The sequence below is a fragment of the Bos indicus x Bos taurus genome, chromosome 4 (genome assembly GCF_003369695.1).
Source record: "Bos indicus x Bos taurus breed Angus x Brahman F1 hybrid chromosome 4, Bos_hybrid_MaternalHap_v2.0, whole genome shotgun sequence".
Lineage (NCBI taxonomy): Eukaryota > Metazoa > Chordata > Mammalia > Artiodactyla > Bovidae > Bos > Bos indicus x Bos taurus.
The window spans coordinates 1,137,933-1,160,303 of record NC_040079.1 but is presented as its reverse complement, the minus strand read 5'-3'; the positions used below and the strand labels follow the sequence as shown (position 1 = coordinate 1,160,303).

At 57.4% G+C, this 22,371-nt stretch overlaps 1 protein-coding gene across 1 annotated transcript in view; it reads right to left on the bottom strand.

Moving 5' to 3' along the window:
• Window positions 1-22,371, bottom strand: part of PTPRN2 (protein tyrosine phosphatase, receptor type N2) — a 598,332-nt gene that overhangs the window by 4,588 nt on the left and 571,373 nt on the right. The window contains exons 18-22 of the mRNA XM_027538454.1: window positions 20,133-20,252; window positions 18,978-19,144; window positions 14,317-14,370; window positions 11,738-11,802; window positions 187-260 (exon numbers count right to left, since the gene is read on the bottom strand). Of these exons, the coding sequence (XP_027394255.1) occupies window positions 187-260; window positions 11,738-11,802; window positions 14,317-14,370; window positions 18,978-19,144; window positions 20,133-20,252 (480 nt within the window). The remainder of the gene's footprint in view (window positions 1-186; window positions 261-11,737; window positions 11,803-14,316; window positions 14,371-18,977; window positions 19,145-20,132; window positions 20,253-22,371) is intronic.

Below are 22,371 nucleotides of genomic sequence, written 5' to 3'. Positions count from 1 at the left end.
GAGGGTCCCGGGCCCTGAGGTCCGACCACATCTACGCAGGCTGGAACGTTGGGGCTGCAGCCAGAGTTGCCCCGACCTCCTGAGTGGAGCGGGTGTGGGAGGCAGCTGGCCGGCTTGCCCCTCACTCCTTTTGAGAAAACCGCCCTCATGAGCCCTGACCCCGAGCCCCAGGCCCGGCCGCCTTACCTTGGTCTGGACCATGCCCGGTCGCTGGTCCCGCAGATGCTCCAGGGTGGCGGCGATGTCGATCTCCTTGGCGCCTGCAACAGACACACGCCAGGTTCAGACGGGAGCAGTGCACATAGGGCCGATAGACACACGCCGGGCTCAGACGGGCGCGGTGCAGAGCGGTGCCCCTCACCCGCTGCTGGGGCCCCCAGGCTCAGCAGCCAAATGACGGTGACCGTCATTCTTCAGCTGCCTGGCCGGGAGGGGCATTTCGGGGTTCATACAGGAACACAGGGCAAGGCGGCTTTCGTTTGTGTTGGCTCAAGAAAGCTGGACAGAAGCTTGCTATCAGAGGCAGATACACACACCACGGCAAGCTGAGGCCAGGACAGACTAGGCCTTTACTTGGCTTTATTTGGTGGTGTTTCAAGATTTTTATTTTTTTGGCTGTGAGACTTGGAAGATCTCTGTTCCCCGATCAAGGACTCAACCCCGGCCAGGGCAGTGAAGGCACTGTGCCAACCACGAGGCCCCCAGGAAGTCCCCAGGAAGTTTTCAGAGAACGGAGCAGGTAAGCTCTAGCTTCTCCTGCGTAGGGTTTTCACTTAAGAGGAATGAAAAGGCAGACTAACCTCGTCCACCTTAGACCCCTAACACCGGCTTCTAAAGAGCTGCTGCCTTCTGTTAGAAGCGAGTGTTCCCAACGCTAAGGAAGGCTGGGGCGCCCCGCGTGCTCACGGGCAGGTTGGTGCTGTGGCCCAGCGCCCCTCAGTCGCGCCCGCAGGACTCCAGGGGCCTTGGGGGCCGCGGAAAAAATACTATTCGAGCTAAAAATGCAATCTCATGAATTATGAATTCCACATATACTCCCGTTTTCCTGTCTTGCCAGGAGCTCTGGTAGGTGAACAGTGAACAGGACTGGGTCCCCAGCGCCCGAGCCTCTTACAGGTCAGAGGTGAGCGTCTGCAGTGCATCTTGGCAGACGCGCAGCTGGGTGGGTGGCACAGTGGGGCTGGCCGGGACCCACCCCCAGCCCCCCAAGGATAGGTGTCCTGCCAACACTTCCTCTCACGCATCAGGCCGTCACCAAACCCCTTCAGAGGAAATCAAGGCTTGTCCAGGTCTCAGAGCTGTGATCATCGGACCCAGACGTGGAAGAGACCCTGGGCCGGCCGCCACCTGGGGCAGCTCTGGCCCCCACCTCCGGCATACCTGCGTGTGTGTGGAGCGGATTCATCAGACGGAGACGAGCCTAGTCCTTTACAGTGAAAGCCTCAGGGGTCCGGGGCCCTGGACCTAACCCCTCTCATCAGACGGAGACGAGCCTAGTCCTTTACAGTGAAAGCCTCAGGGGTCCGGGGCCCCGACCTAACCCCTCTCATCAGACGGAGACGAGCCTAGTCCTTTACAGTGAAAGCCTCAGGGGTCCGGGGCCCTGGACCTAACCCCTCTCATCAGACGGAGACGAGCCTAGTCCTTTACAGTGAAAGCCTCAGGGGTCCGGGGCCCCGACCTAACCCCTCTGTCTTCTCTCTTAAGTTTGCTCAGGTGCATCCTTGTGCCTTGAAACTGGTTTGAAAGACTCTTCCAACAGCCGTTTGTCCCCGGAAGGCCAGTCTGAGCAGGAGAGCCGGCGTGCGGTCCTGGACCCCCGTTACTTGGTCGCCCTGAGGCCACTCCCTGCAGGGCTCCAGGTGGGGCCACGGGAGGTCCCCTCCCCGGGCAGTGTCGGGACGACCCTCCAGTCAGCTGCACCAGTACTGCAGCGATGCCGGGCGAGGAAGCGACAAAGAGGACAGAGAAGGTGTCATTAGGTTTTCCCTGGACGGGGTCTTTAAAATATGAAATGCCAGGGCACGATGTCTCAGAATCAAGCTTAGCCCGAACCCAAAACTCTGCAGTGGAGGAAATTAAAGGAATGCTTAAAAGTGGGTAGCTGGAAACAGACAGAATGGGTTTATCAGGTGGGTCAGGGCTACCGTCTCCCTGCACGTTAGGACTGGAGTAATTAGTCACCTGAGGCGTGCAGGGAGACTTCTTAAGAGCACGCCCATGCAGGAGCTCTTCTGGGGGGTGGGGAGGTGTGACCCTGCACCTCGTTCAGTGACCCTGAGCATCCAGTGACCTCGTGGTGCAGGAGTGGACGGGCCACCTCGGGGCGGGCGGGGTGGGCGGCGTGTGTCCTTCTAACAGGCTTCACCGAAGGTAAAAGGATTTACTTAAATCCCTCAAGCACGTAGGAAGCTCCCTTGAGCACATTCAGCTGGAGTCCTTTCTACAAATCCCAGTCTACTGACCACACATTAGAGTCCAGGCGAACAGATACATGTGGTGCGCTGCCCAGGTCGACAGGCATGTGAATAGTGACTCTTTGCCACCCCATGGACTGCAGCAAGCCAGACTCCTCTGTCCTTCTCCATCTCCTGGAGCTTGCTCAAACTCATATCCATTGACTCAGTGATGCCATCCAACCATTTCATCCCCTGTCGTCGCCTTCTTCTGTCTTCAATCTTTCCCAGCATCAAAATCTTTTCCAATGAGTCAGCTCTTCGCACGAGGTGGCCAAAGTATTAGAGCTTCAGCAAGAGTCCTTCCAATGAATATTAAGGCTGATTTCCTTTAGTATTCACTGGTTTGATCTCCTTGCAGTCCAAGGGATTCTCAAGAGTCTTTTTCAGCACCACAGTTTGAAAGCATCAATTCTTCAGTGCTCAGTCTTCACAGATGCAAATAAAACTCAGATAGAAGATGGTTTTTTACCAATATAGGGGAGTGCACAGTGTGGTTCGGAGGACAGGCTTCCAGCATCTTCTACTGGAGAGAGTCACCACTGTTCAGACGTGAGACGAATGTATGTAAGTGGTTCCGTGGTCAGTTTAAGCTGGTGACTCCACGAATGTGCAACCGAGGTGGATGCAGCCTGTGGGTGTGGACCCAGCAACATACGAGGTGAGCGTCCAGCCTGACCCATCTCTCCCGGTGCCCACGACCCCATGGGCATGCTGCAGACTCCAGGCACACGGGCTGGCCGGCTGGGTCCTGAGAGAGCCTGGCCTGCTGCCATCCCAGGTACCACTCTGTACATAGGGATAGCTGGGGCTTTGGCTTCCTGAGGCACTCAGGGGCCATCGGCTCTGGAGTTCATATATTGGTTAAATGCGTTTTTAGGACAACAGAGGTTTTTTAAGCTTTAGATAGAAGTAGTAACTATTAAATGAGAAACATTAAAAGAGCACTAATATTAAAGATATTAAAACTGCTTTTTTTTATGATGAGAGAATCAATTCAAAGTGGGAGAAAACCAAGCAAATAGGCCACCGGCGCCTCGTCCCCAGGCCTGTGCTGATGTCTCCCGGGGCTGGCCAGCGGGCAGAGGGAGGCGTGGGACTCGCGGTCTTGGCCGCGTCGCCTCCTCCCATGTGACCCAGGGGCCGCAGCGCGTGGGCAGGAGCCAGCCTCGTCTCTCCCTTCTGCAGCACATCCACGGCGTCCTCGGTGACGTCATGTCAGAAACAGAAATACCTTCTGGTCAGACTTTAACCCAGAAGGCTTCGCGAACCACACCGCAGGGATGCAATGCATCCTTTTCTCTGCAGCATAAAAGACACCACGTGTCGAGTGCACAAGACAGAAAGGTCTGAATTTTGCAGGAGGAAACTGTCTCAACTCCACCCTCTGGGGGGACCCAGGAAATGCTAAATACACCTGAAGGGACCAGGGCCGGGGCGGAGCTGTCCGTGTGCTGAGCTGGGCCCCAGGGTCTGTGCTCTTTGGCTGAGCTCCATTTTGGAAGGAAGGGCTGGGCAGTGACGGGCAGGGGCTGTGCGAGTCCTCACCGGCGGTCGGCCCGAGTGGCTGTCACCGCAGCCAGAGGGCAGCCTTCCTCCCACTCTGGGTGCCTCCAGGTGGGGGTCCCCCCTCCAGACCTCAGCCCCACGCTGACGCACACACACGCACGCATGCTCACACTGTGCACACAGGAGGCAGCTCCCACACGCCTCCCAGGGGTGCACACGCACACACACACACAGACACACACACACACACACACACACACGCATGCTCTGTCCTGGGTCTTTCGTGCCAAGCAGTTTCTACTTCATGTTTCTGGATGCTCTGAATCGATGGAAGAGCTGTCAAAATTACAACTAGGACGATTTTTTGCAGGCTCTCTAGATTAACTGTAACCTGAAGGAGACAAATGAGCATCTTGTTCACTGATAACTGGGGACCTCAGAACCCAAACAGCCCAGGTACTTCTCAAGCTTTTAGAAGCTAACTCGAAAACATTTTTTCAGGAGAAACTGGGATACCTCCAAATCTTGGCCACTGTAGACGCAGGCCATTGGGAAGGAGCAACTGTTAAACTCGTAGAGGAAGAGTGGGTGGGAAGGCCAGGAGAAGCTGAGAGGCCTGAGTCGCCAGACACTCGATCCCTGTTTAGATCACCCGAACCCTGCCCCCTGGTCACCCCCAACCCTGCCCCCTGACCACCCCTAGCCCTGCCCTGCTCCTTGATCACCCCTAACCCCGCCCCCTGATCCCCCCCCCCACACCCCGCCCCGCAGTCACAGTTGGGCCACACAGAGGCAGAGATCTCCACCACGGGGACCTCACTACCTCCCAGCACCATGGCCTGAGTGACACAGGGAGCCGTGTGGGACACACTCGGGTCCCCAGTGGACAAGTCAGAGTTCCGAGGGGACAGCGAGTGGTCATCTGGGCGATGTCTGTGGCTGCAGAGAAGAGGCGGGGGACCCACTGAGTCCTCAGTGACACGGAGGCTTCAGGAGCAGGGGTCTCTGAGGGCACCCTCCCCCCACTCCACCGGCCCCATCTCCCCCAGGACCTGCACGTGGGGCCCTGGACACGCTCCTGAGTCCCTGCAGGGTCACAGCATGAGGGCAGAAGTGCTGGCGGCCAGGCCTCACAGACCAACGGCTGCCCTGGGCAGGGAGACCCTTGTTTCCCGTGGACTGCGGGACGAGTGCTCCAGGGGAGCTGGATGCCAAGCGGCCCCCCAAACCCCATCGCAGGCCCTCCTTGCCCCCCGGGCCCCTCGGCCCCAAGTCTATTTCCGGTTTAGAAGCTGAGTGTGTGGCCTGCTCGCGGCCTGGCTGGGGGCCGGACCATTCAGTTTCTCAGCGGATGGCAGCTCCAGACCCTGTTCTAAGGACTCCTCGGGCCTCCTCTCCTGGTGAAAGGAGACGCAGGGGCCCAGGGAGGCCCAGGGGATCTGTGAGCTCCTGAGGGCAGCATGGACATCAGCACTTGTCATAGAACATTCTACGGGAGGTTTTTGGGGGGTCACTGATGCAAAGTGACCTGGTTCCCGACCCCGCTGCCTGCTCAGAGCGCACGCCTGAGTCCTTCTTAACACGGTGTTTGGCCCGCCACTGTCCAGCGACTGGGTGGCTGTGCTCTGCGACTGCCCACCACCCGCAAGGGATGAGCGGTTCTTGGCAGGAGCAGAGACAGACCCTCACTGCCTGGTGAGGAGCTGTGAACTATTGCTGAAAGAGGCTGGGGCATGGCAGTCTTCCTGGGCCTCAGAGGCCTCCAGGGAGACGGTGCGTGGGGTTGGGGAGGCAGCCAGGATCAGAGTGGCCACACGGCTCTGCAGGGCACCTGTGTGGCAGGAGGACTCTCTGGGCCTCTGAGCTGAAGTGATGCCACTGAACACGGAGAGCCAGGCCTGCCAGGGCCAGCAGGACAGATGGGGACGACACTCATGGGGACAGGGACAGTCTGGGTTTGGGGACGAGTGGACAGGTTGGCCGCTGCCTGTCCAGGGGAGGAGGAGAGTGACGGCCCGGAACCGGCAGCAGAGGGGGTCCAGCAGGTTCCTGGCTTCTCATCGGGTGAGTGAGGAGGGAGGAGGAGCCTGGGGGCCGTGTGGGCGGGTCTGACCCCTGAGAGGCACAGGGGGCGGACGGCCACACCGGCCAGGAGCCCCAGCTGTGGTCCGAGGCGCACGGGGCCCCTGCCCACCTGTCAGCAGGTGGGAGAGAGGGAAGAACCGTCAGCTGTACCTGCCCAGGCCCGAGCCACAGGCTGGAGACCATTTCGGAGGCGACCTGCAGGATACGGTTCACAAAACTATCCGGATCAGACGACGGGCTTGTCGGGAAGTTTTCCAGGAGCAGCTGGTTCCGTTTCGTCTCATTCCTCTCCGATTAAATTCACTTTGTGCATCATGTCACCCAGGCCTGGTCACACCCCGGCCATCTGCTCCTGGGCCCCCACCCCTGCCCTCCCTGACCTGAGTCTCAGCTCCAAACGGAGAGACAGACGAGGGAAGAGGTGGGCGCCCGTCACCTCATGGGACACAAGTTCTCCACGCAAAAGGAAGACTCTCTTCTCCCTGGTTCTGAACGCTTCTCTCAGCCTGAAACTCCAACAAGCTGGAGACGGGGTCTTACCACCTTGAAGCCACGCAGAAGGCAGACCGGTCTATAGAATCCATTTTCTGCTGGGTCTTCGTGCTTCAGCCAAACATAAAAAGTGAGATGTTTTTCCTGACGTACCCTGCTCTTTGCAGCCTGCCTCTCCCAATCAGTCAGGCCCGTGGAAGGGTCGTCCACGGCTGGGGTCAGCTCAGCCCTGCCTGCAGAGCCCCGTGGGCACAGACCCCTGGGGTCCTGCCCCCTCAGCCCTCTTGTCCAGAGGTGCCAAATCAGTCCTGCCGGGACCAGCTCTATGTGTTCCTTCCCCCTGGTGCCAGGCAGACCCGAATCAGCGAGCCGGCGGTTCCAGGGCCCTGTCGTCCGATCTCTGTCTCCCCTCCCTGGCGGAGTTTCCGCTGCGGCTGTGACAGACCCGCTGCCTGCTCCACCCTGTCCCTGGACCATGCAGCCTGGTGGCATCTCTTCTGTGTTGACCCCCCCGCCAGACACTGGGGCTCGGCCACTTTGCAGCAAGACCAGGGCTCTGCATTGCCCGGCCAGCTGGGTGCTTCCCAACAAGTCCCCAAACCTTGGAGATCTGCTTTCTCAGTTTGCAACCAGGTGTCAGAATCGGTGAGCCCTGAGGGCCCTTGGTGCTGTGAGGATGGGGTACAGATGCACACGAGACTCTGCAATGGGGGCAAAGTAGACCCCAGCCCTGCACCCCAGGGCCTCGATGGTGCTCAGCAGCCCACTGAGCTGTGGACACCGCCTGTTTCTCTCCACGGAGTGCCGGCCCCAGGAGGGTGGGCTCGCCTCCCGTCTTGCTCGTCGTGTAGACCTGGTGCTCAGTTAATAGCAGGGTGGAATGGCACTTCTGTGGTTCAGCCCAGTATTTGCTGAAGGGAGGAACAGGACGGTGGTGGTGGCCGAGAAGAGCAGAAGGACCTGTGAGAGGGGAAAGGGCTGGGGAGGGGCGCCTACCCCACAGTCCGGGCCGGGACCCAGGTCCTGAAGAAAGAGCCAGTGTGGCCCCGAGAGAGGGGTCTCCTGGGGCCACTCTCACATCTCACCGGCTGCCATGAGCAGAAGAGACCAGTCAAGGGGTTACAGAAGAGGAGGCGCAGGGCGAGGGGCCCAGGGAGACAGAGAGACAGTGGTCTGGACACACACGCATGAGCCCCTCGGCACATTCCCCGGAGCAGAGCTGTTGCACGGGGCGTCCTGCCGGGAGGCCTTCTCCGCACCGTGTGCGTGGCAGGCCCTGGGCACCTGTGCTACTGGGCGCTCAGCACGTGGCCAGCGTTTTCACCTCACCACGAAGCTGCCGCCTGTGACTGGCGGCTGCTGACTGAGCAGCACAGCTCTGGAGGAGCGCTGGGTTTTAAAGTTCAAGGAGAAATGTTATTTCTCCCAGGATGGGAGGAAGTACTTGCACCACCACATATCTGATAAGGGGCTGATATCCTCAATATATAAAGAACGCCCACAACACAAGAGCAACCAAACCAACAGCCCAGTTAAAAGATGGAAGAAAAGAACTCGAATAGGCATTTCCCCAAAGAAAATATACAAAGGGTCAACAGACACATGAAAAGACACTCGACATTTCTAGTCTTCAGGAAAATGCAAAGCAAAACCGCAGCAAGACCTCACGGCCACCAGGGTGGCTACTGCCAAAGCCCCAGGGAACGACGGTGTGCGAGCTGGTGTGGGGACGCCGGCCACAGCCCTGGCCCGTGCGCTGCTGTTGGGGGCGGAAAACGGTGCAGCTGCCGTGGAAAACAGTAACGCGAGCTCCTCGAGAAATCAGAACAAGACCACACGACCTAGCAATTCCACTCTGGGTATTTCACCCCAAAGAACTGAAAGCAGAAACCAGACAGATATTTGCACAGCATGATTGGAGTAGTCGTGATTCAGTAGCTGAAAGATGCAGGGAACCCGTGTGCCTGGACGGACGGTGAACAAGGTAAGCGTGGTCCGTCCCGGGGGGACGTTACTCCGCCTCAACCAGGGAGGCGGTCCCGACACCTGCTACAGCACGGTCAGCCCCAGGACGTGACGCTCAGAGAGAAGCCAGACACGGAGGGGCACACCCGTGTGCTTCCACCCACTCGAGGTCCCTGGAGACGTCGGAGCCACAGAGACGGGGGCACAGGGGAGGTTATACGCCCCCGTGGAAGAGGAGATGTTCACCGATGCCACCATGTGACGGGGAAACGGGAAATGGGTGAGCTTGCCGAAGACAGAGACCAGGGGCTGGACAGACGGCCACACAGGCGCCGGACATCCGCTCACGCTCCGTGCTGAGACCATTTAGAAGCAGCTCCCAGCTGATGCGAGCTTCCTGGGCGTCTCCAGGCGCACCTGTGGACTCGGGCCCACGCTCTGCGTCATGCGATGAAATCCCAGTCCTGCAGCTCCCGCCAAACAAAAGGAACAGGCTCCCAGGCTGGCCCGGGCCCGCGGACACCCCAGTGGCTGGGGCTCAGGAGGCACAGCCGGTGGGGCTCCTGCCGAGTGGCCCGCAGCCAGCGAAGCTGCCGCCTCCCGATAACCCAGCCAACGTGATCCTTGGGAAGCCCCCCCATTTGTCTGGCACCCTCCATTCATTTAAAAAATTGTGGCGAAATATGAAAAACCCTGGGCGAAGAGACGTCTTGGACAATGTAAAAGGCACAGCTTGGAAAGTACCTTGGCTGCAAAGCCAGAGTTGCTGCACTTTCCTCCGCGAGAGGGGAACGCTATCAAACCCTGATTCTACCCAAGACGTTAACCCTGAGTTAGAAACGTGTTTGGGGCCACAGGAAAAACACGCAGAAGGATTTCCCGGGGTTTCCTGCTTTCCCTCCGGCTGGCAGAACAGCACTGCTAACACACCAGGCCCCGGGCGGGGTCCTGACGGCTGCGGAGCGTCCCCGCGGCCCTGGGGGCCAGGGCTGATGGGCCCGGCTGCAGGAGAGGCCTTCTCAGGTCCTTCTGCAATTCATTCCTTTTAAGAGAAGGAGACGGGAAGAAAGCTTTCGTGTCTAGGCCCGCGGCCTTTGATCATTTGATGAGCACAGGCGGGCAGTCGGGCCTCCGGCTTCTCAGGCCAGACAAAGGCACCCCCACCGCCCGGGGCCGCGCGGCCGGGCCCAGGACAAAACCCTGGTGGTTGCTCGCTGGGAAGGCCCGGGAAAGGGCCCCTCGCTGGCCGAGGGGCCACCCTGCCCTTTGATCTGCCCCGAGACCGCGGCTGGGCCCCGGGTCAGGGGATGGCCCAGTGTGGGCCCCTCGGGCAGAGGGGAGCAGGTCAGGGGCAGAGTGAGGGGTGACCGATCTCAGAAAGGGCTCAGCACCCGCCCTCCCGGGCCGGTTCCACACGGCTGGGCTCACATTGTTGCCGCCAGCCTGCACTTCCAGTGGAATCTGACAGGACGCGGCAGGCGGACGGGCCGCTGAATGAGGGGGCCCAGCTGGGATGGGGAGTCGCCGCCGCCTGCCCTGGGCTGTGGCTCTGCTCAGCACCCCATGCTGTCACACCAGCGAGCTGGACACCGACCCCCTCCAGCACTGCTGGGGCCCGCTCCTCGGGCGGAGCTGGACTCCACGTGGCGGTGTGTGCCCGTGAGGCTGCGTGTCACCTGCCTGCACACACAGATGTCTCCTCAAACGTGCGAGACGATCCACAGTCTCGGAAGGTGTTTGGTTTATCAGGTGGAAGCACTCTGGGCCTGGTGGCGGGGGTTGGGGGGCAAGGGTGGGAGGAGGCAGGAGACCCACGGAGACTCCGGGTTTGCAGAAACTGTGCGCTTGCAAATGAAGAGACAGACCCAGTTGATGAGATGGAGAGGCACAAACGACCTTCCCACTGGAGTTAGCTTTGCGGCTCTAAGACCAAGCCACGTTATCAAGAGCCGTTGTTTGCATCCGGTTTGCTGGTTCTTTGTCTGCATGCCTCAGCACTGCCTCAGGGTGTGAGAAACACCCTCTGGTGTACAAGCTGGGCCCACTGTCCCCTGGACCCTGAAGCCGGCAGGGAGCCTGCGGCACCCACGGGGTGGGGGCTGCCTGGGCCCTGGCGTCTCGGAACCTGACCGTGCTCTGTAGTCCTGGGCGTAACGCGACGGCCATCGTTTCATCTTCATGCAACCATATATCCTTGGCCTAGAAGTGTGTTCTGCTTTTCTGCTTTTCTTTTAACCAGGAGAAGATGGAGTAAGAAAGATGCCTGGTTCAGAGTTGCTGGCACTTGTCTGACGATGTATAGAAACCCATTTCTACAACTGGTGTCTGCTCTTATTGCCAGGCAAAGGGTGAAGGGTGGGTTCCTGGAAGCCAGGTGCCCCCACTAAGGACACACGTGTGAGTGTGTGCATGGGTGTGTGCCCACGTAGAGGAGATGGGGTTTTCTCAGGCGGGAAGGAGACCGGGAGATGGCGCCCATCCCAGGGTTCCCTTCCCAAGTCCCCAGAGGCTGAGGACAAGGAGGGGCCCCGCAGGTCAGGCTGGGGTCTCCCCGCTGACATGTGCCTGGTTCCCCCAGAGGCGGGTCCAAGGGGATCTCCCACTTGGCTCTGGGGTGTGCTGGCCTCGCAGGGGACACCTCACAGGTCTGGCGTGTGGAGCACACTGGGGAGCCGCCAGCCCCCTCAGTCCCCGCACTCTCGGGGGCTAAATCCCACCCAAGCCACAAGCTCACCCAGGGTCTGTGCTCAGGTCATAGTCCTCTGAGCCCAAGCACCCAGATGCTGTTACACGCAGGGTGTCTGAAGTGGGGCTACTTCAGAGACAGTCTCCACCAGAGATAAAGGGGGGCTCCTGCAGAGACAGTCTCCACCAGAGAGTCTAGGCTCTGAATTTTGCAAATATAGTTCTAACAACAGGGAGGGTTTGTTTAAGGCTCTTCTGAGCCACCGCAGCCCTGGAAGATCAAGATGGCCCTCTCCCCACTTGTGATGTTAACACAGGATGCCGATCGCCCACTGTGCCCTGAGCCTGGCATGCGACCCCGGGCGGAGGTGGTGACAAAGGAGGACCCTCAGAAATGAACATGCTTGCTGCAAACAGCTTCCCTGCGATTCAGAAAAGGGACAACAGGCTAATTTCCCCATGGCTTTCTGTGACTGCTGCACCGAGGTTGCCATGGCAACACCATCCGGCTGGAGCCTCACAGAGCAGCCCCTTCCGACTCTTACCTTTGGCCATCTTATTGAGAACCATGTCGATCAGGACGTAGGTGCCACTCCTGCCAGCGCCGTCACTGTCAACAGAAGGAGAGAGGTGAGGACGCGACAGGCCGTGCTGCCCCCACGCCCCACATGCCCACGGCAGCGTGTGCCCTCGCGGCCCAGGGGGCCCATGGGAGGAGGGGAGGGCGGGGACCTGGAGAGGAAGAGACACAGAGCTGGGCATGGGGGGTCAGGGTGGGAGGGGGAGGAGGGAATGGAGGGGGGAGGGAGGAGGGGGAGGGAGGAAGGGATGGAGGGGAGGAGGGAGGAGGGGGGAGGGAGAAGGGAATGGAGGAGAGGGAGGGGAGGGGGAGGGAGGAAAAGGAGGGGAGGAAGGTGAGGAGGGAATGGAGGGAGAGGGAGGAAAGGAAGGGAAGGGGGGAGGGGGAGGGGAGGAAGAGGAGGGAGGAGGAGGGGAGGAGGAGGAGGGAGGGGGAGGAGGGAGGGGAGGGAGGAGATGAAGCTTTCTTCTGGGCTGTGCTACGGATTAGCTATTGTGCCTGTGTTGATTTGTTCCTTTCTTCCCTTTTTCTCCCCTCTTGGTCAAAGATTCAGCAAATTGTGTCAGGAAAAAAGGAAATAAAGAACTGGCTTGCAGTGTTGGCGCTGATGGCACTTGTTTTCGGAGCCTGCAGGGGGCTGGCTGCGGGGGAGGAAGGCTGGGTGCAGGCCTCGGCAGGCCCACCCCATGGAGGCCCGTCCTCCACCCATTCATCTGCTCCACCGCGGGGGGCGCGTCCGGGCCCCCATCACCTCCTCCAGCCTCCCTGCAGCCTCCCTCGGCCCCAGTGGAAAGTCCTCCTCTGGACGAGGGTTGTGAGAGTGTTCCAAGCCGTGGCTCAGCAGCAGGCGGCAACAGGAAAGGAAGGCGGCCTTTCAGGCGGCGGCCCGGCGTCTCTGCTCTCTTGTGCGGTGCCTTGAGAGGGCTGTCGGCCCAGCAGGCTGTCCCCCGCCCATGGGCACCCCTGGTGGAACCCGCTGACTTGGCAGGGAAGCGTCTCCGTTTCAGGACCCGGGGGCCTGCATGGCCACCGCGTCTGCTCTGTCTCAGACCTGCCAGCCAGCTGGTAGCCCGGAAGCCTGTCGGTTGTCCTTTCACAGCAAAGAGTCACTGGGTTTGGTGTCAACGTATTTCTCAAAGAGCAGAAAAAGGCTCAGGTAGAAAGAGAACCACTCCGCATAGCACTACTGAGTGGGGACACAGCCACGCCGGGGTCACTGGTGCCCCAGTGACATGCCAGCCGCCCAAGGCTCCTCCCAGACCAGCCTCGGAACCAACGCCAACCGGAGCTGCACCTTGGGCGGGTCAAGGGTGTTCTGGTTCACTTCCCAGGGACCCAAACCACTCTGTACTCCTCCTCCCTCACGGACACACACAACACACTCAAACACACACTCAGACACACACACATACACACCACACAGGTGCACTCAGATGTATGCATGCACTCACATACACACTCACACACTCAGACATACACACTCACAAACATACCCACACAGATACACTCAGATGTGTGCATGCGCTCACATACACACACACTCAGACACACTCACATACATACCCACACAGATACACTCAGATGTGTGCATGCACTCACATACACTCAGACACACTCACATACACACTCACACACACACCCCCACACAGACACACACACTTACATACACACCCACACAGGTGCACACAGACAGGCACATGCACTCACATACACACTCAAACACACACTCAGACACACACACTCACATACACACCCACACAGATACACTCAGATGTGTGCATGCACTCACATACACACTCAGACACATTCTCACACACATGCAGATGCACAGACACACTGACACACTCAGATGCATGCACACACACGCACACACACTCAGATGGATGCACACACTCAGAAATGCACACCCAGACACATGCACAGACACACACTCAGACTAGTGCACGTACACACACGCATGCACACACTCTTGACGGAATGGGCAGACTTGGTGTTTGGTCTTTGGAGACCTAGTTCTTCTTTATCCCAGACAGAGGGAACAGCCTGTGAGATGTTCTGGAAGATAGAGCACACTTCTTCACTGGTGCAGACAGGTGCAGGGCCCACCCTCAGAGGGAGCTCTCTTCCAGGGATTCTCTCTTCCAGGCTTGGTGTAACCTTCTCAAGGACATGAGCCGCTGAACTTCCACCCAAAGGCCACTCCTTTGATTCCAGGTTCTGTCCCGTCCACCAGTGGCCCCGAGTGCTTGGCACAGGTTCCACAGGTCTGCAGAGGGTGTTGGGCTGAGACCCCACCACACCACACATACACCATCTCAAGGTGCTTGTGTAGCGGCCCCAGGAGGTTTAACATAAAGTAAGCTATTATCCTCTGTTTCCTTAAGAAGCACCAGTTAGATATGTTATTAAGCAATTAGGAAGCTGAGCTTCTATATCCAACAGTGTTTACTTTTGAGGCAGCGGACACACGTTATCAGGGCGCAGCTGTACTTGCCTGCAGTGGACGATTATTAACACACGTTATCAGGGTGCGGCTGTACTTGCCTGCAGTGGACAATGATCGGACAAGAGCGGCCCCTGAAGCACTTGTTCACTTTTCTGAAACAAAGAGACACAGAAGTCACGGCGATGCGCTAGGCCCGCAGCAGTCACCAACGGCCGCAGCCAAAGCAGACAGGCCGTCCTGTGGGCATGGTCCTCTAGTGGCCTGTTCTGACAAAGAAAATCAAAATGACACACACATTTTCCAAGGCTTATTTTTCTTTCCAATATTACATTATTAGACAGAGCCTTGAAAACAATTCTTACATTTGCGCAGGTTGCTTTTTCCCTTAATAAGCGTGAACTCTGGCCTCCAGTCGACCGGCCCATCGGCTTGGGCCCCCCACCCCCCGTCCCCGCCTGTTGCTCTAGTTCGTTTGACTTTCGTCGTTGCGGCATGTCTAGACTCCTCACGGAAATTTTTGAGTTTAGCAATTTACACACTGAATTTCTCACAGTCTAGACACCACACTAAATGTACTCTTACCATGACATCTCAGAACAGCATCTTCAAGACATTTCTTGACCTGTCAGTTTTGTAAGGACATCTAAATTTTGGAGAAACCTCAACTGTGTACAAGACAAATTTTTCCACTTTTATAAACCTGATTTTATGTAAAACAACCCTGTTGTGCAGGTTTTAGATCAGCGTTTATGCAAATTAACAAGAAGCACAGATTAGGGTTTTGTACCCAAGTCCTAAATCAAAACAGAGCACAGTTTAATATTCACTGTGTAAGCTCGAAATTTCTTGTAATTCAATGAAAGACATAAACATGTTTACAAAGTACATCCAAGTTCTTAGGAAAATCTTCCTAAATGAAGAAAAGCAAACACTGAGCTTTGGTTAATTGGAAGGAAAAGTGTGTGAGTGGGTGTGTAAGACGGGCTGTGAGTGTGAATTTACACAATGTAAGACGGAAAATAAAATTTTGAAAAGGATGATGGTGGAGAAAAACCTCTTACTTCATGCTGGAAATGGGAAAATGTCATTTCTCTGCTAAGGCCTGTCCGCTCAGCACGGAGACAGCTGAACGTGGACTTTCAATCAGCGGGTCCTTTTGCCATGGAAGCCTGAGAGGCTGTGGGGCTGGGAGGAAGCCCAGGGTGGTATCTGACAGAGGAGCTGAGGGGTATTCCAGCATCAGGTAAAATGACGCTAATGCCCAGACCTCGGAGCTGGGCTGAGCTCCCACTTACGCTGTGGCCTGAACAGAACAGGTGCCTCTAAGGGAGGCTCCACCCTCCTGACCAGCAGCAGGGCTGGCGGGCCTGGCTGTGCAATTCCGGTAAGACGGGCCTGGAGGTGACCACGCCTGGGCCCAGCCCTCCAGCTGGAGGTGAGGACCCAGGCCCACATGCTGCTCCCTGAGGCCGTGTCATCGCCACTGCAGCAGCGGCTCCCTGCTCGGGCTGGCAGCTGGGCCAAGGCTTTGGGCAGAGGGAATGCGGATGGCTCAGAGCTGAGGGCGCACGGGCATGGGGTCCCTAGAAAGTGCTCTGCCCTCTGAGGATGAAAGGTATTGGAAAACAGACCCGCCTGCTCCTCCTTCTAAACCTCCCTTTCCCCGACTCAGGTTGTCAAGGCAACGGGAGCTTCAGCTCCGACAAAACAGATGCCAGACCCCGAGGACGTGCCTCCAGTGTGAGCGGCGGGGAGCCCGCCAGCCCCATACAGGTCATGTGTGTGCGCGTGCACAGGCATGTGTCAGGCGTGATGCATGCACTGTGTGTGTATGTGTGGAGCCGGGAGCTGGGGCGGCTTGCCGCAACAGGCCCGGTGCCTTCAGAGGGCAAGTCATCCTGGACCCTTCTCAGTGGCCACATCCTTAATGTGTGGACCACCTCAGCTGGGCTCCTCCAGTTCTATTTCCTGCCTGAAGGTCCTGCCCGTGTTTCTAAAGGCTAACTCCAACTTTTGGTCAGTCACCCAGTTTTGCTCATTTTTTTTTCTGATGGGACCAAGCACAAATGGGTCCATTAAAAAAGAAATAAACAGAACAAGAAGACGGTCTTCTTTAAACTGTGCTGGTTTGGCCAAGAACAACACAGGGAGTCGGCGGACCAGCGGAGCTTCCTGTACAGCTGGTCAGGCTGCTCTGTGTCAGAACGCAGTGAGCATCACCTCCCTGGCTAAGAATCGCTGCTGAGACGCGGGTTCCTGGCTGCACTGGCTTCCCCGTGCCTGCAGCCCCGGCCTCTCCTGTGGCACCTGTTTAAAGTGTTATTCTTGCACGTGTGTTGTGACCGGCTGCCTCGGGGGCCCCCAGGGAGGTCTCACTGCACTTTGACATCCACGCCAGCCCCGCCCTGTGCTAACCCTACTTGTCGACAGCCATGAGCAACCAAGGAGGCGAGCAGTGAGGTCCTGGGTGCTGCTGTGGTGGAGAAGTTTATCACAGAGAACCAGACACTTGTGTTGTTACCACACAGAGCATCACAAAAGGCAAAGCAGAAGCAGCACAGAGTCCACACAGCGTCCATCTGGTCGACCCGAGACAGAGACGCGGGTTATTCATGGAGAAGAGCAACGCACAGCTGTCTGGTTTACTTTACTGGAACAAATTGTCAGTCAGCAAGAGGCCAAACATTGAGAAAAGTGGCGACGGCGTATACTGCAACAGGAGGAATTCGCCGAGAGAGAACGGTTAGTGATACAAACCGACCCGTGGGTCACTGCGTGAGAGGGAACCGCCATGCAACCACCAGCAAGCAAAGGCCAGAGGGCGTGAGAGGCTCAGAAAGGGGGCTTCCCACACTGTCCCTGCAGTACAGTCACAGTTTCCAATGATCACTTTTGTGACTATGCAACTGGGCTCATATTACTAGCTGCAACATCACAAAAATGACACTGGCCACCGCTAATTAGCTGGCAAAGTAAGGGTTGTCCGTTTTTACAGAGAGCAGCATTAGTGAATGTCAGTGCACACAGCCACGAGAGAGAGAGACAGAGACGGAGAGAGTTCTTCTAGAGCAAAGCCCTCGCATGTGATGCTAATTATCTCTTAGCTTAGCAGTTTCTCTTTAAAGTGTAAATGTGCTCCCTCTGGGCGCCAGAAATATTTAATTACACATCTCGGTCCCTGATGAACACGCTCGGCCAGAGAGGGAACGAGCTGGGTCTATTGTTCAGAGGGGGCCCCGCAGCCCACTGCCCTGCAGTGACCAGCGTCTTCCCAGCCGTCTCCTCTGCCGGACAGAGAGTCACAGAGCAGCGATTGTGTGTGAGCGCCACGCGCCCTGAGGATGTGACGAGACCAAGGCCTGGGGCCACGTGAGCAGCCCCGACCGTTGCTGAGGGCGGGCTGGCCTTCCCCAGCGAGATGGGCCCGAGGGCCTGTAAGCATCTCATTTCCCGAAACCTTCTCGGGCCCTGTCTCCTGGGACTCTGGAGAGAGGGAAGCGGGGGAATCCAATCTGTCTTCCGACGGACTGCACACACAGAGGGTGGGTTGTGGATTGTCCGATTCCACACACGGATGTGGAGTTAGAAACACGCCATCTGCACATGTGAGCAAGTACACCGGCCGGAGCGGGGGGCCGTCTGCGCAGCTGCGCCCGTTCTGCCGGTACTGACCGCTTTTTGAAGATTCTGTCAGGAAACGGGCTCTAAGCGAGGTTTTTAGAAATAAATTTGTATTAAGAAAATGTAAAAAATGACTAGGCGATCGGGATGGGTGGGGGCGGGGGGCACGTCTGGGTGTGTGTCATGCGCCCCTGCCTCCCTGGGGACGGACTGAGGGTGACGGGTATGACGCCAAGCAAGTGTCTCTCCGGGAGCTGTTTCACGTGCTATTTGATACAAAGGATTATCCAGTAAAAAAGAGAAAACAAACCCTGTTTTGTTTTTCCAAAGTGGACTAAAAGGAGAGAAGTGGTATCAAAGTAACCTTCAGGATCTGCCCCAAATTCAAGACACCCAGCTTTACGCTGGAAACCCCACCTTGACGACAGCAGCACTTGCCACACCCAGGGGTTACGTGTCTGTGAACTGTTCAGACACAAGTCAGTTCCTGATCACGCGCAATTCAAGTGCGTTAAAGTGTGTTTTGTCTTGACTCTCCAATTTCCTGTTTTGAAGATTTACTGGAAGCCTACTTCCAATCAGTAACATGTAAGGGAGGTTCCAGGGAGCGTAGAGTATGGCTCTGTGTAGCCCTCAACATCTTCATTTTCTTTCTAGATGTTTAAAACCGTCAGTTTCAAAACTGCACCACAGATACAGAGTTACGTGTGACCCCAGGCCTGGCGTTTATCCAAGGTCACCCATTAGCTAGTCATCTGGGCCTCATTCTCACCACCATCTCTAAGCAGCTGAGTAGCCAAAACTCTGGGCTGTATTCATCCATACCTTGTGAAATATGAACCCCAGGAATTCTGCCCCGCTGAAGAATCTTACTGATAACCATGGCCACATTTCCAGAATTCTAAGATACCCAGCCCCTCTAGCGTCTAACACCTCTAAAGCTACAGACGCCTCACAACCAACATGTGAGTTACCACAACCTCCCTCCTCTCCTCTGCAGACAACACGGATGTACCTGTGACGCACAAGCATAAGACAGACGGCATGTCTCACAGCGAGCAGCCCCTCAGACCCAGATGTCCCCTCCCTCTGGGGGCAACCCGAGCGCGTTACCCCGCTGGCGGGCCGCGGGTCTTACCTGCGGAAATCCAGGAGGGACCTGGTGGAGGAGGGCACCCCCTGGTCATACCAGCTCAGGAAGTGGAACTGTGTCACTGTGCGAGTCTCGCTGGTCTGCAGGTTCTTCAGGTAGAAGCTCCTCACGAGGAAATCCTCGCACCAGATGTGCTCAGAGACCAGATGCACCTGTGTGGGGGCAGCGGACAGGGCGGGGGCGGGGCAGAGAGCACGTCGGCTGGGGGCCCGGCTCCCGGCGCGGAGCCACTTTGTGGGGCAGGTGGGGGGCCCGTCCAGCCTGCCAAGTTCAACACGGTTTACACAAAAGGTCACTTTGTGCTTCTTTTGTTTACATGTCAGTCAGGGACAAAATAGTCAAATTATTGGGAAAAAATGCGTTACAATCGAAATGAGTCCACTTTCTGTCTTTTCTAAGCCATATAAAGCTCCAAGAAAATTCACCAGAAAAAAATTATACTTTCGGACAAAAACTCAAACGGGGTTCTATTCTCAGTGGCCTTTCATAAGAGAGGCCCCACCCAGCTGCAGAAAGGCGAAACCGAAAGGTTCGTATAGACGCTGCCAGGCCGTGAGCGCTGGGAGCCCAGGGCGGGGACCCCAAAACCATGACCAGCTCAGAGGGGAACATCCGGACGTCTGAGGCAAGCCCTCCTGAGGGACTCTGGTGTTCTGACGAATTTCAATGGGAAGCAAAGTCGAAGGCACACCCTGGTGTTGGTGTAACTGCCCAAGGTCATTCATTTCCTTCTTGATGTGGGCAAGAAGCCAGCCGAGGAACCGAGCTGCCCAGCAGGGGACCCGCGAATCAAAAGGCCGAGTGGGCGCTACGGACACAGGGCCCGGGAAGCAGCGGGAGCCGGGGTGCATGTGGGCCGCGAAGAACCAGGGTCAACAGGGCTGCTTCCTGAAAACAGGCCCCCGCGAGGTCCTTTCTTGGTTGCTTTCTGGCCGAATTTGGATTCATGGAATTTAAAAATGGAAACCACACCATTTCTGGCAGAGTTCCCGTGGCACGGCTGTCTGCAGGGTCTGCTGACCGCAGGGCTGGGCAAACCTCCTGGGGCTTCCAGGGACGGCGCCCGGTGTCTGCCCAGGATGGGACCGCCCACAGCTGCCACACCCCCTGCCCACGGCCCTGCGGGCGCCCTGGGAGTACCTCGTAGATGTGGTAGAGGCTGGAGCCCTCGTCCGGCCAGTAGCGGTAGCACTGCCGGACGCCGTTCTCCGCGAGGGGCGTCAGCATGACGACGACCACGCAGCCGCTCTCCCACACCATCTGCGGACCAAGAGGCGGGTGAGGCGCCGAGCCCCGCCAGTGCGGAGTCAGCGCCCCGGACGCACGGCGCACGCGGGCCTGTCCCCGGGAAACCGGTCAGTTGCCGAGCCCCGTGACTCGCGGAGTCAGCGCCCCAGACGCACGGCGCACGCGGCCTCCGTCCCCAGGAAACTGGTTCCGCAGGCGGTGCGCTCTGCCTTTGCAGCTGAGCACAGGGGCCCACAGTCTGCACGTTCCAGGAGACACTGCAAACGGGATGCAGTAAACCCGTTCCACGCCTTACACCCCCTGGGTTCCCTGCTCTGCTCAGCCACGGGTCCTCCCTGCTGGTCTCTGACGTGCCACAAACAGGCCACTGGGCATCGGGTGCTGGGCCCCAGGCGGGCAGCCTGCCGGCTCGGACACGCCGCTGTTCCGAGGGACACGGGGGGAAATCACGGGCACGTGTGTGTGTGCTCGTCACCACCGTGGGACCAGAGAAGCGGTCTGCTTTGTGGAGCTGCCATCCCACCTGAAGCCGACTCTGGAAGATTCCTGCCCACGTGCGTTACAGAGAGTGCATGCCCACTTCTACCAAAATACAGCAGCTCTGCCCAAAGGAGAGGGCACCCTGAACTGACAGTCGTCCACCGCAGCCCCTACACCAGCTCCGGGACGCGCAAACGGACCCACATTTGAACACCAGGCCTGGTGAGGACACAGAGGCCCTTGAACCCGACTCCTTTTCAGACGCGTGTCACAGCGGGCGGCCGTGGACTTGATGCTCAGTCGCTCACCTCACTGATTCTAAGGGATCCCCGAGCAGCCTGAGGCCCTGCTGGCACGTTGAATGCAGTGACGAAGTCTCCGCATTCCCTGTGCTGGGTTACGCTAACTTCTCAGAAGTCTTTATAAACAACTGCGTCTAGACGTGAAGTTTGTATCCGAGCTTCCATTTCTTGAAAACATAGATTTAACAATCTGATGAAGATCTTGTAGTTTATAAAATCCACATAACTCGGGTATAAAATGCTTTCCCGTCATGCTCTTGTTGCTAAGTCCCCTTTAAATTATATTCTGAAAGTCAGATGTGCGCACGATATCGTCGCTTTTAATATTGGTTCACCCCCACCCCCGTGATGGAAACAGCTAATATTCTTAAGGCCCCTCGTGGTGTATCATCTGCGGTGGAATTTAATGGGACTTGCTGCGATGTTTACAGAAAAGCCCACACAAATATGAATTGCACTCGAGCCCACGCGCTTCCCTCTTCTTCAGTGCAAATCCAACAACTCAAGGCGGACGCCTGCTCTAAGCTTTGCCGGCTCCCAGACTGGCCCTAATCGGCCCTTCTCGCACGCCGTGGTTTAATGTGCCTGGAGAAGGTACAGAAGCTCATTGAAGCCATTAGGAAAATGAGCAGAAACACAGGTTTTATGAGTGTAATAAAAATACAATGATCCGGGCCATAAACTAATCACCGAGGCTCTGCTGTACCCCCGAGTGTGGAATCAGGAAGCCCTCCCCGCCGAGGTTCCTTCTGTCCAGGGACGCTCGGGGCTCTCTGAAGGTGTGGTTGAGAGTGAATCCAAATGAAACAATTTAGACCAACAACTCCAAAAGCACCCCAGGGGATAATACTTCTTTTTAGGTCACTGTGTGGAAGCAGAGAGGGACTGACTAAATTGAAGCTGTCTCACCCGCTCGGGCACCCACTCCCTGCCCACCTCCCACCGCGGTGCCCTGCTTGCAGGGCTGGACTTCAGGGCACACCAGGGAATCCACGGTGGGTTTTGGAGAGAACGCAGGGTCTGCTGAAAGTCCCGGTCACGTAGAGTCCGTTTCTGGACGGGAGATCGCACTCTTTCCAGGTCAGTTTCACAGGGTCGTGCCCGGCAAGAGAAAGGCACGACTTCTATGCCCCGTCTTTGCGATACCTCCTGTGCTCTCTTCAAGGAAGCAGGCAGCAGCCTGGAGTCCTCCCTGATCCTGCTGTGGTCCCCTGAAGCAGCGGCTTTGCTGAGCCGAAGAGCGGATGGTTGATACCAGAAACAGCACTTTCTACACTTCCCGTTTGGTTAGGGCTCAGACAGCACAGTGCCGTGGGGCACGCGGCACGGTTACTGGGCACCTAACACAG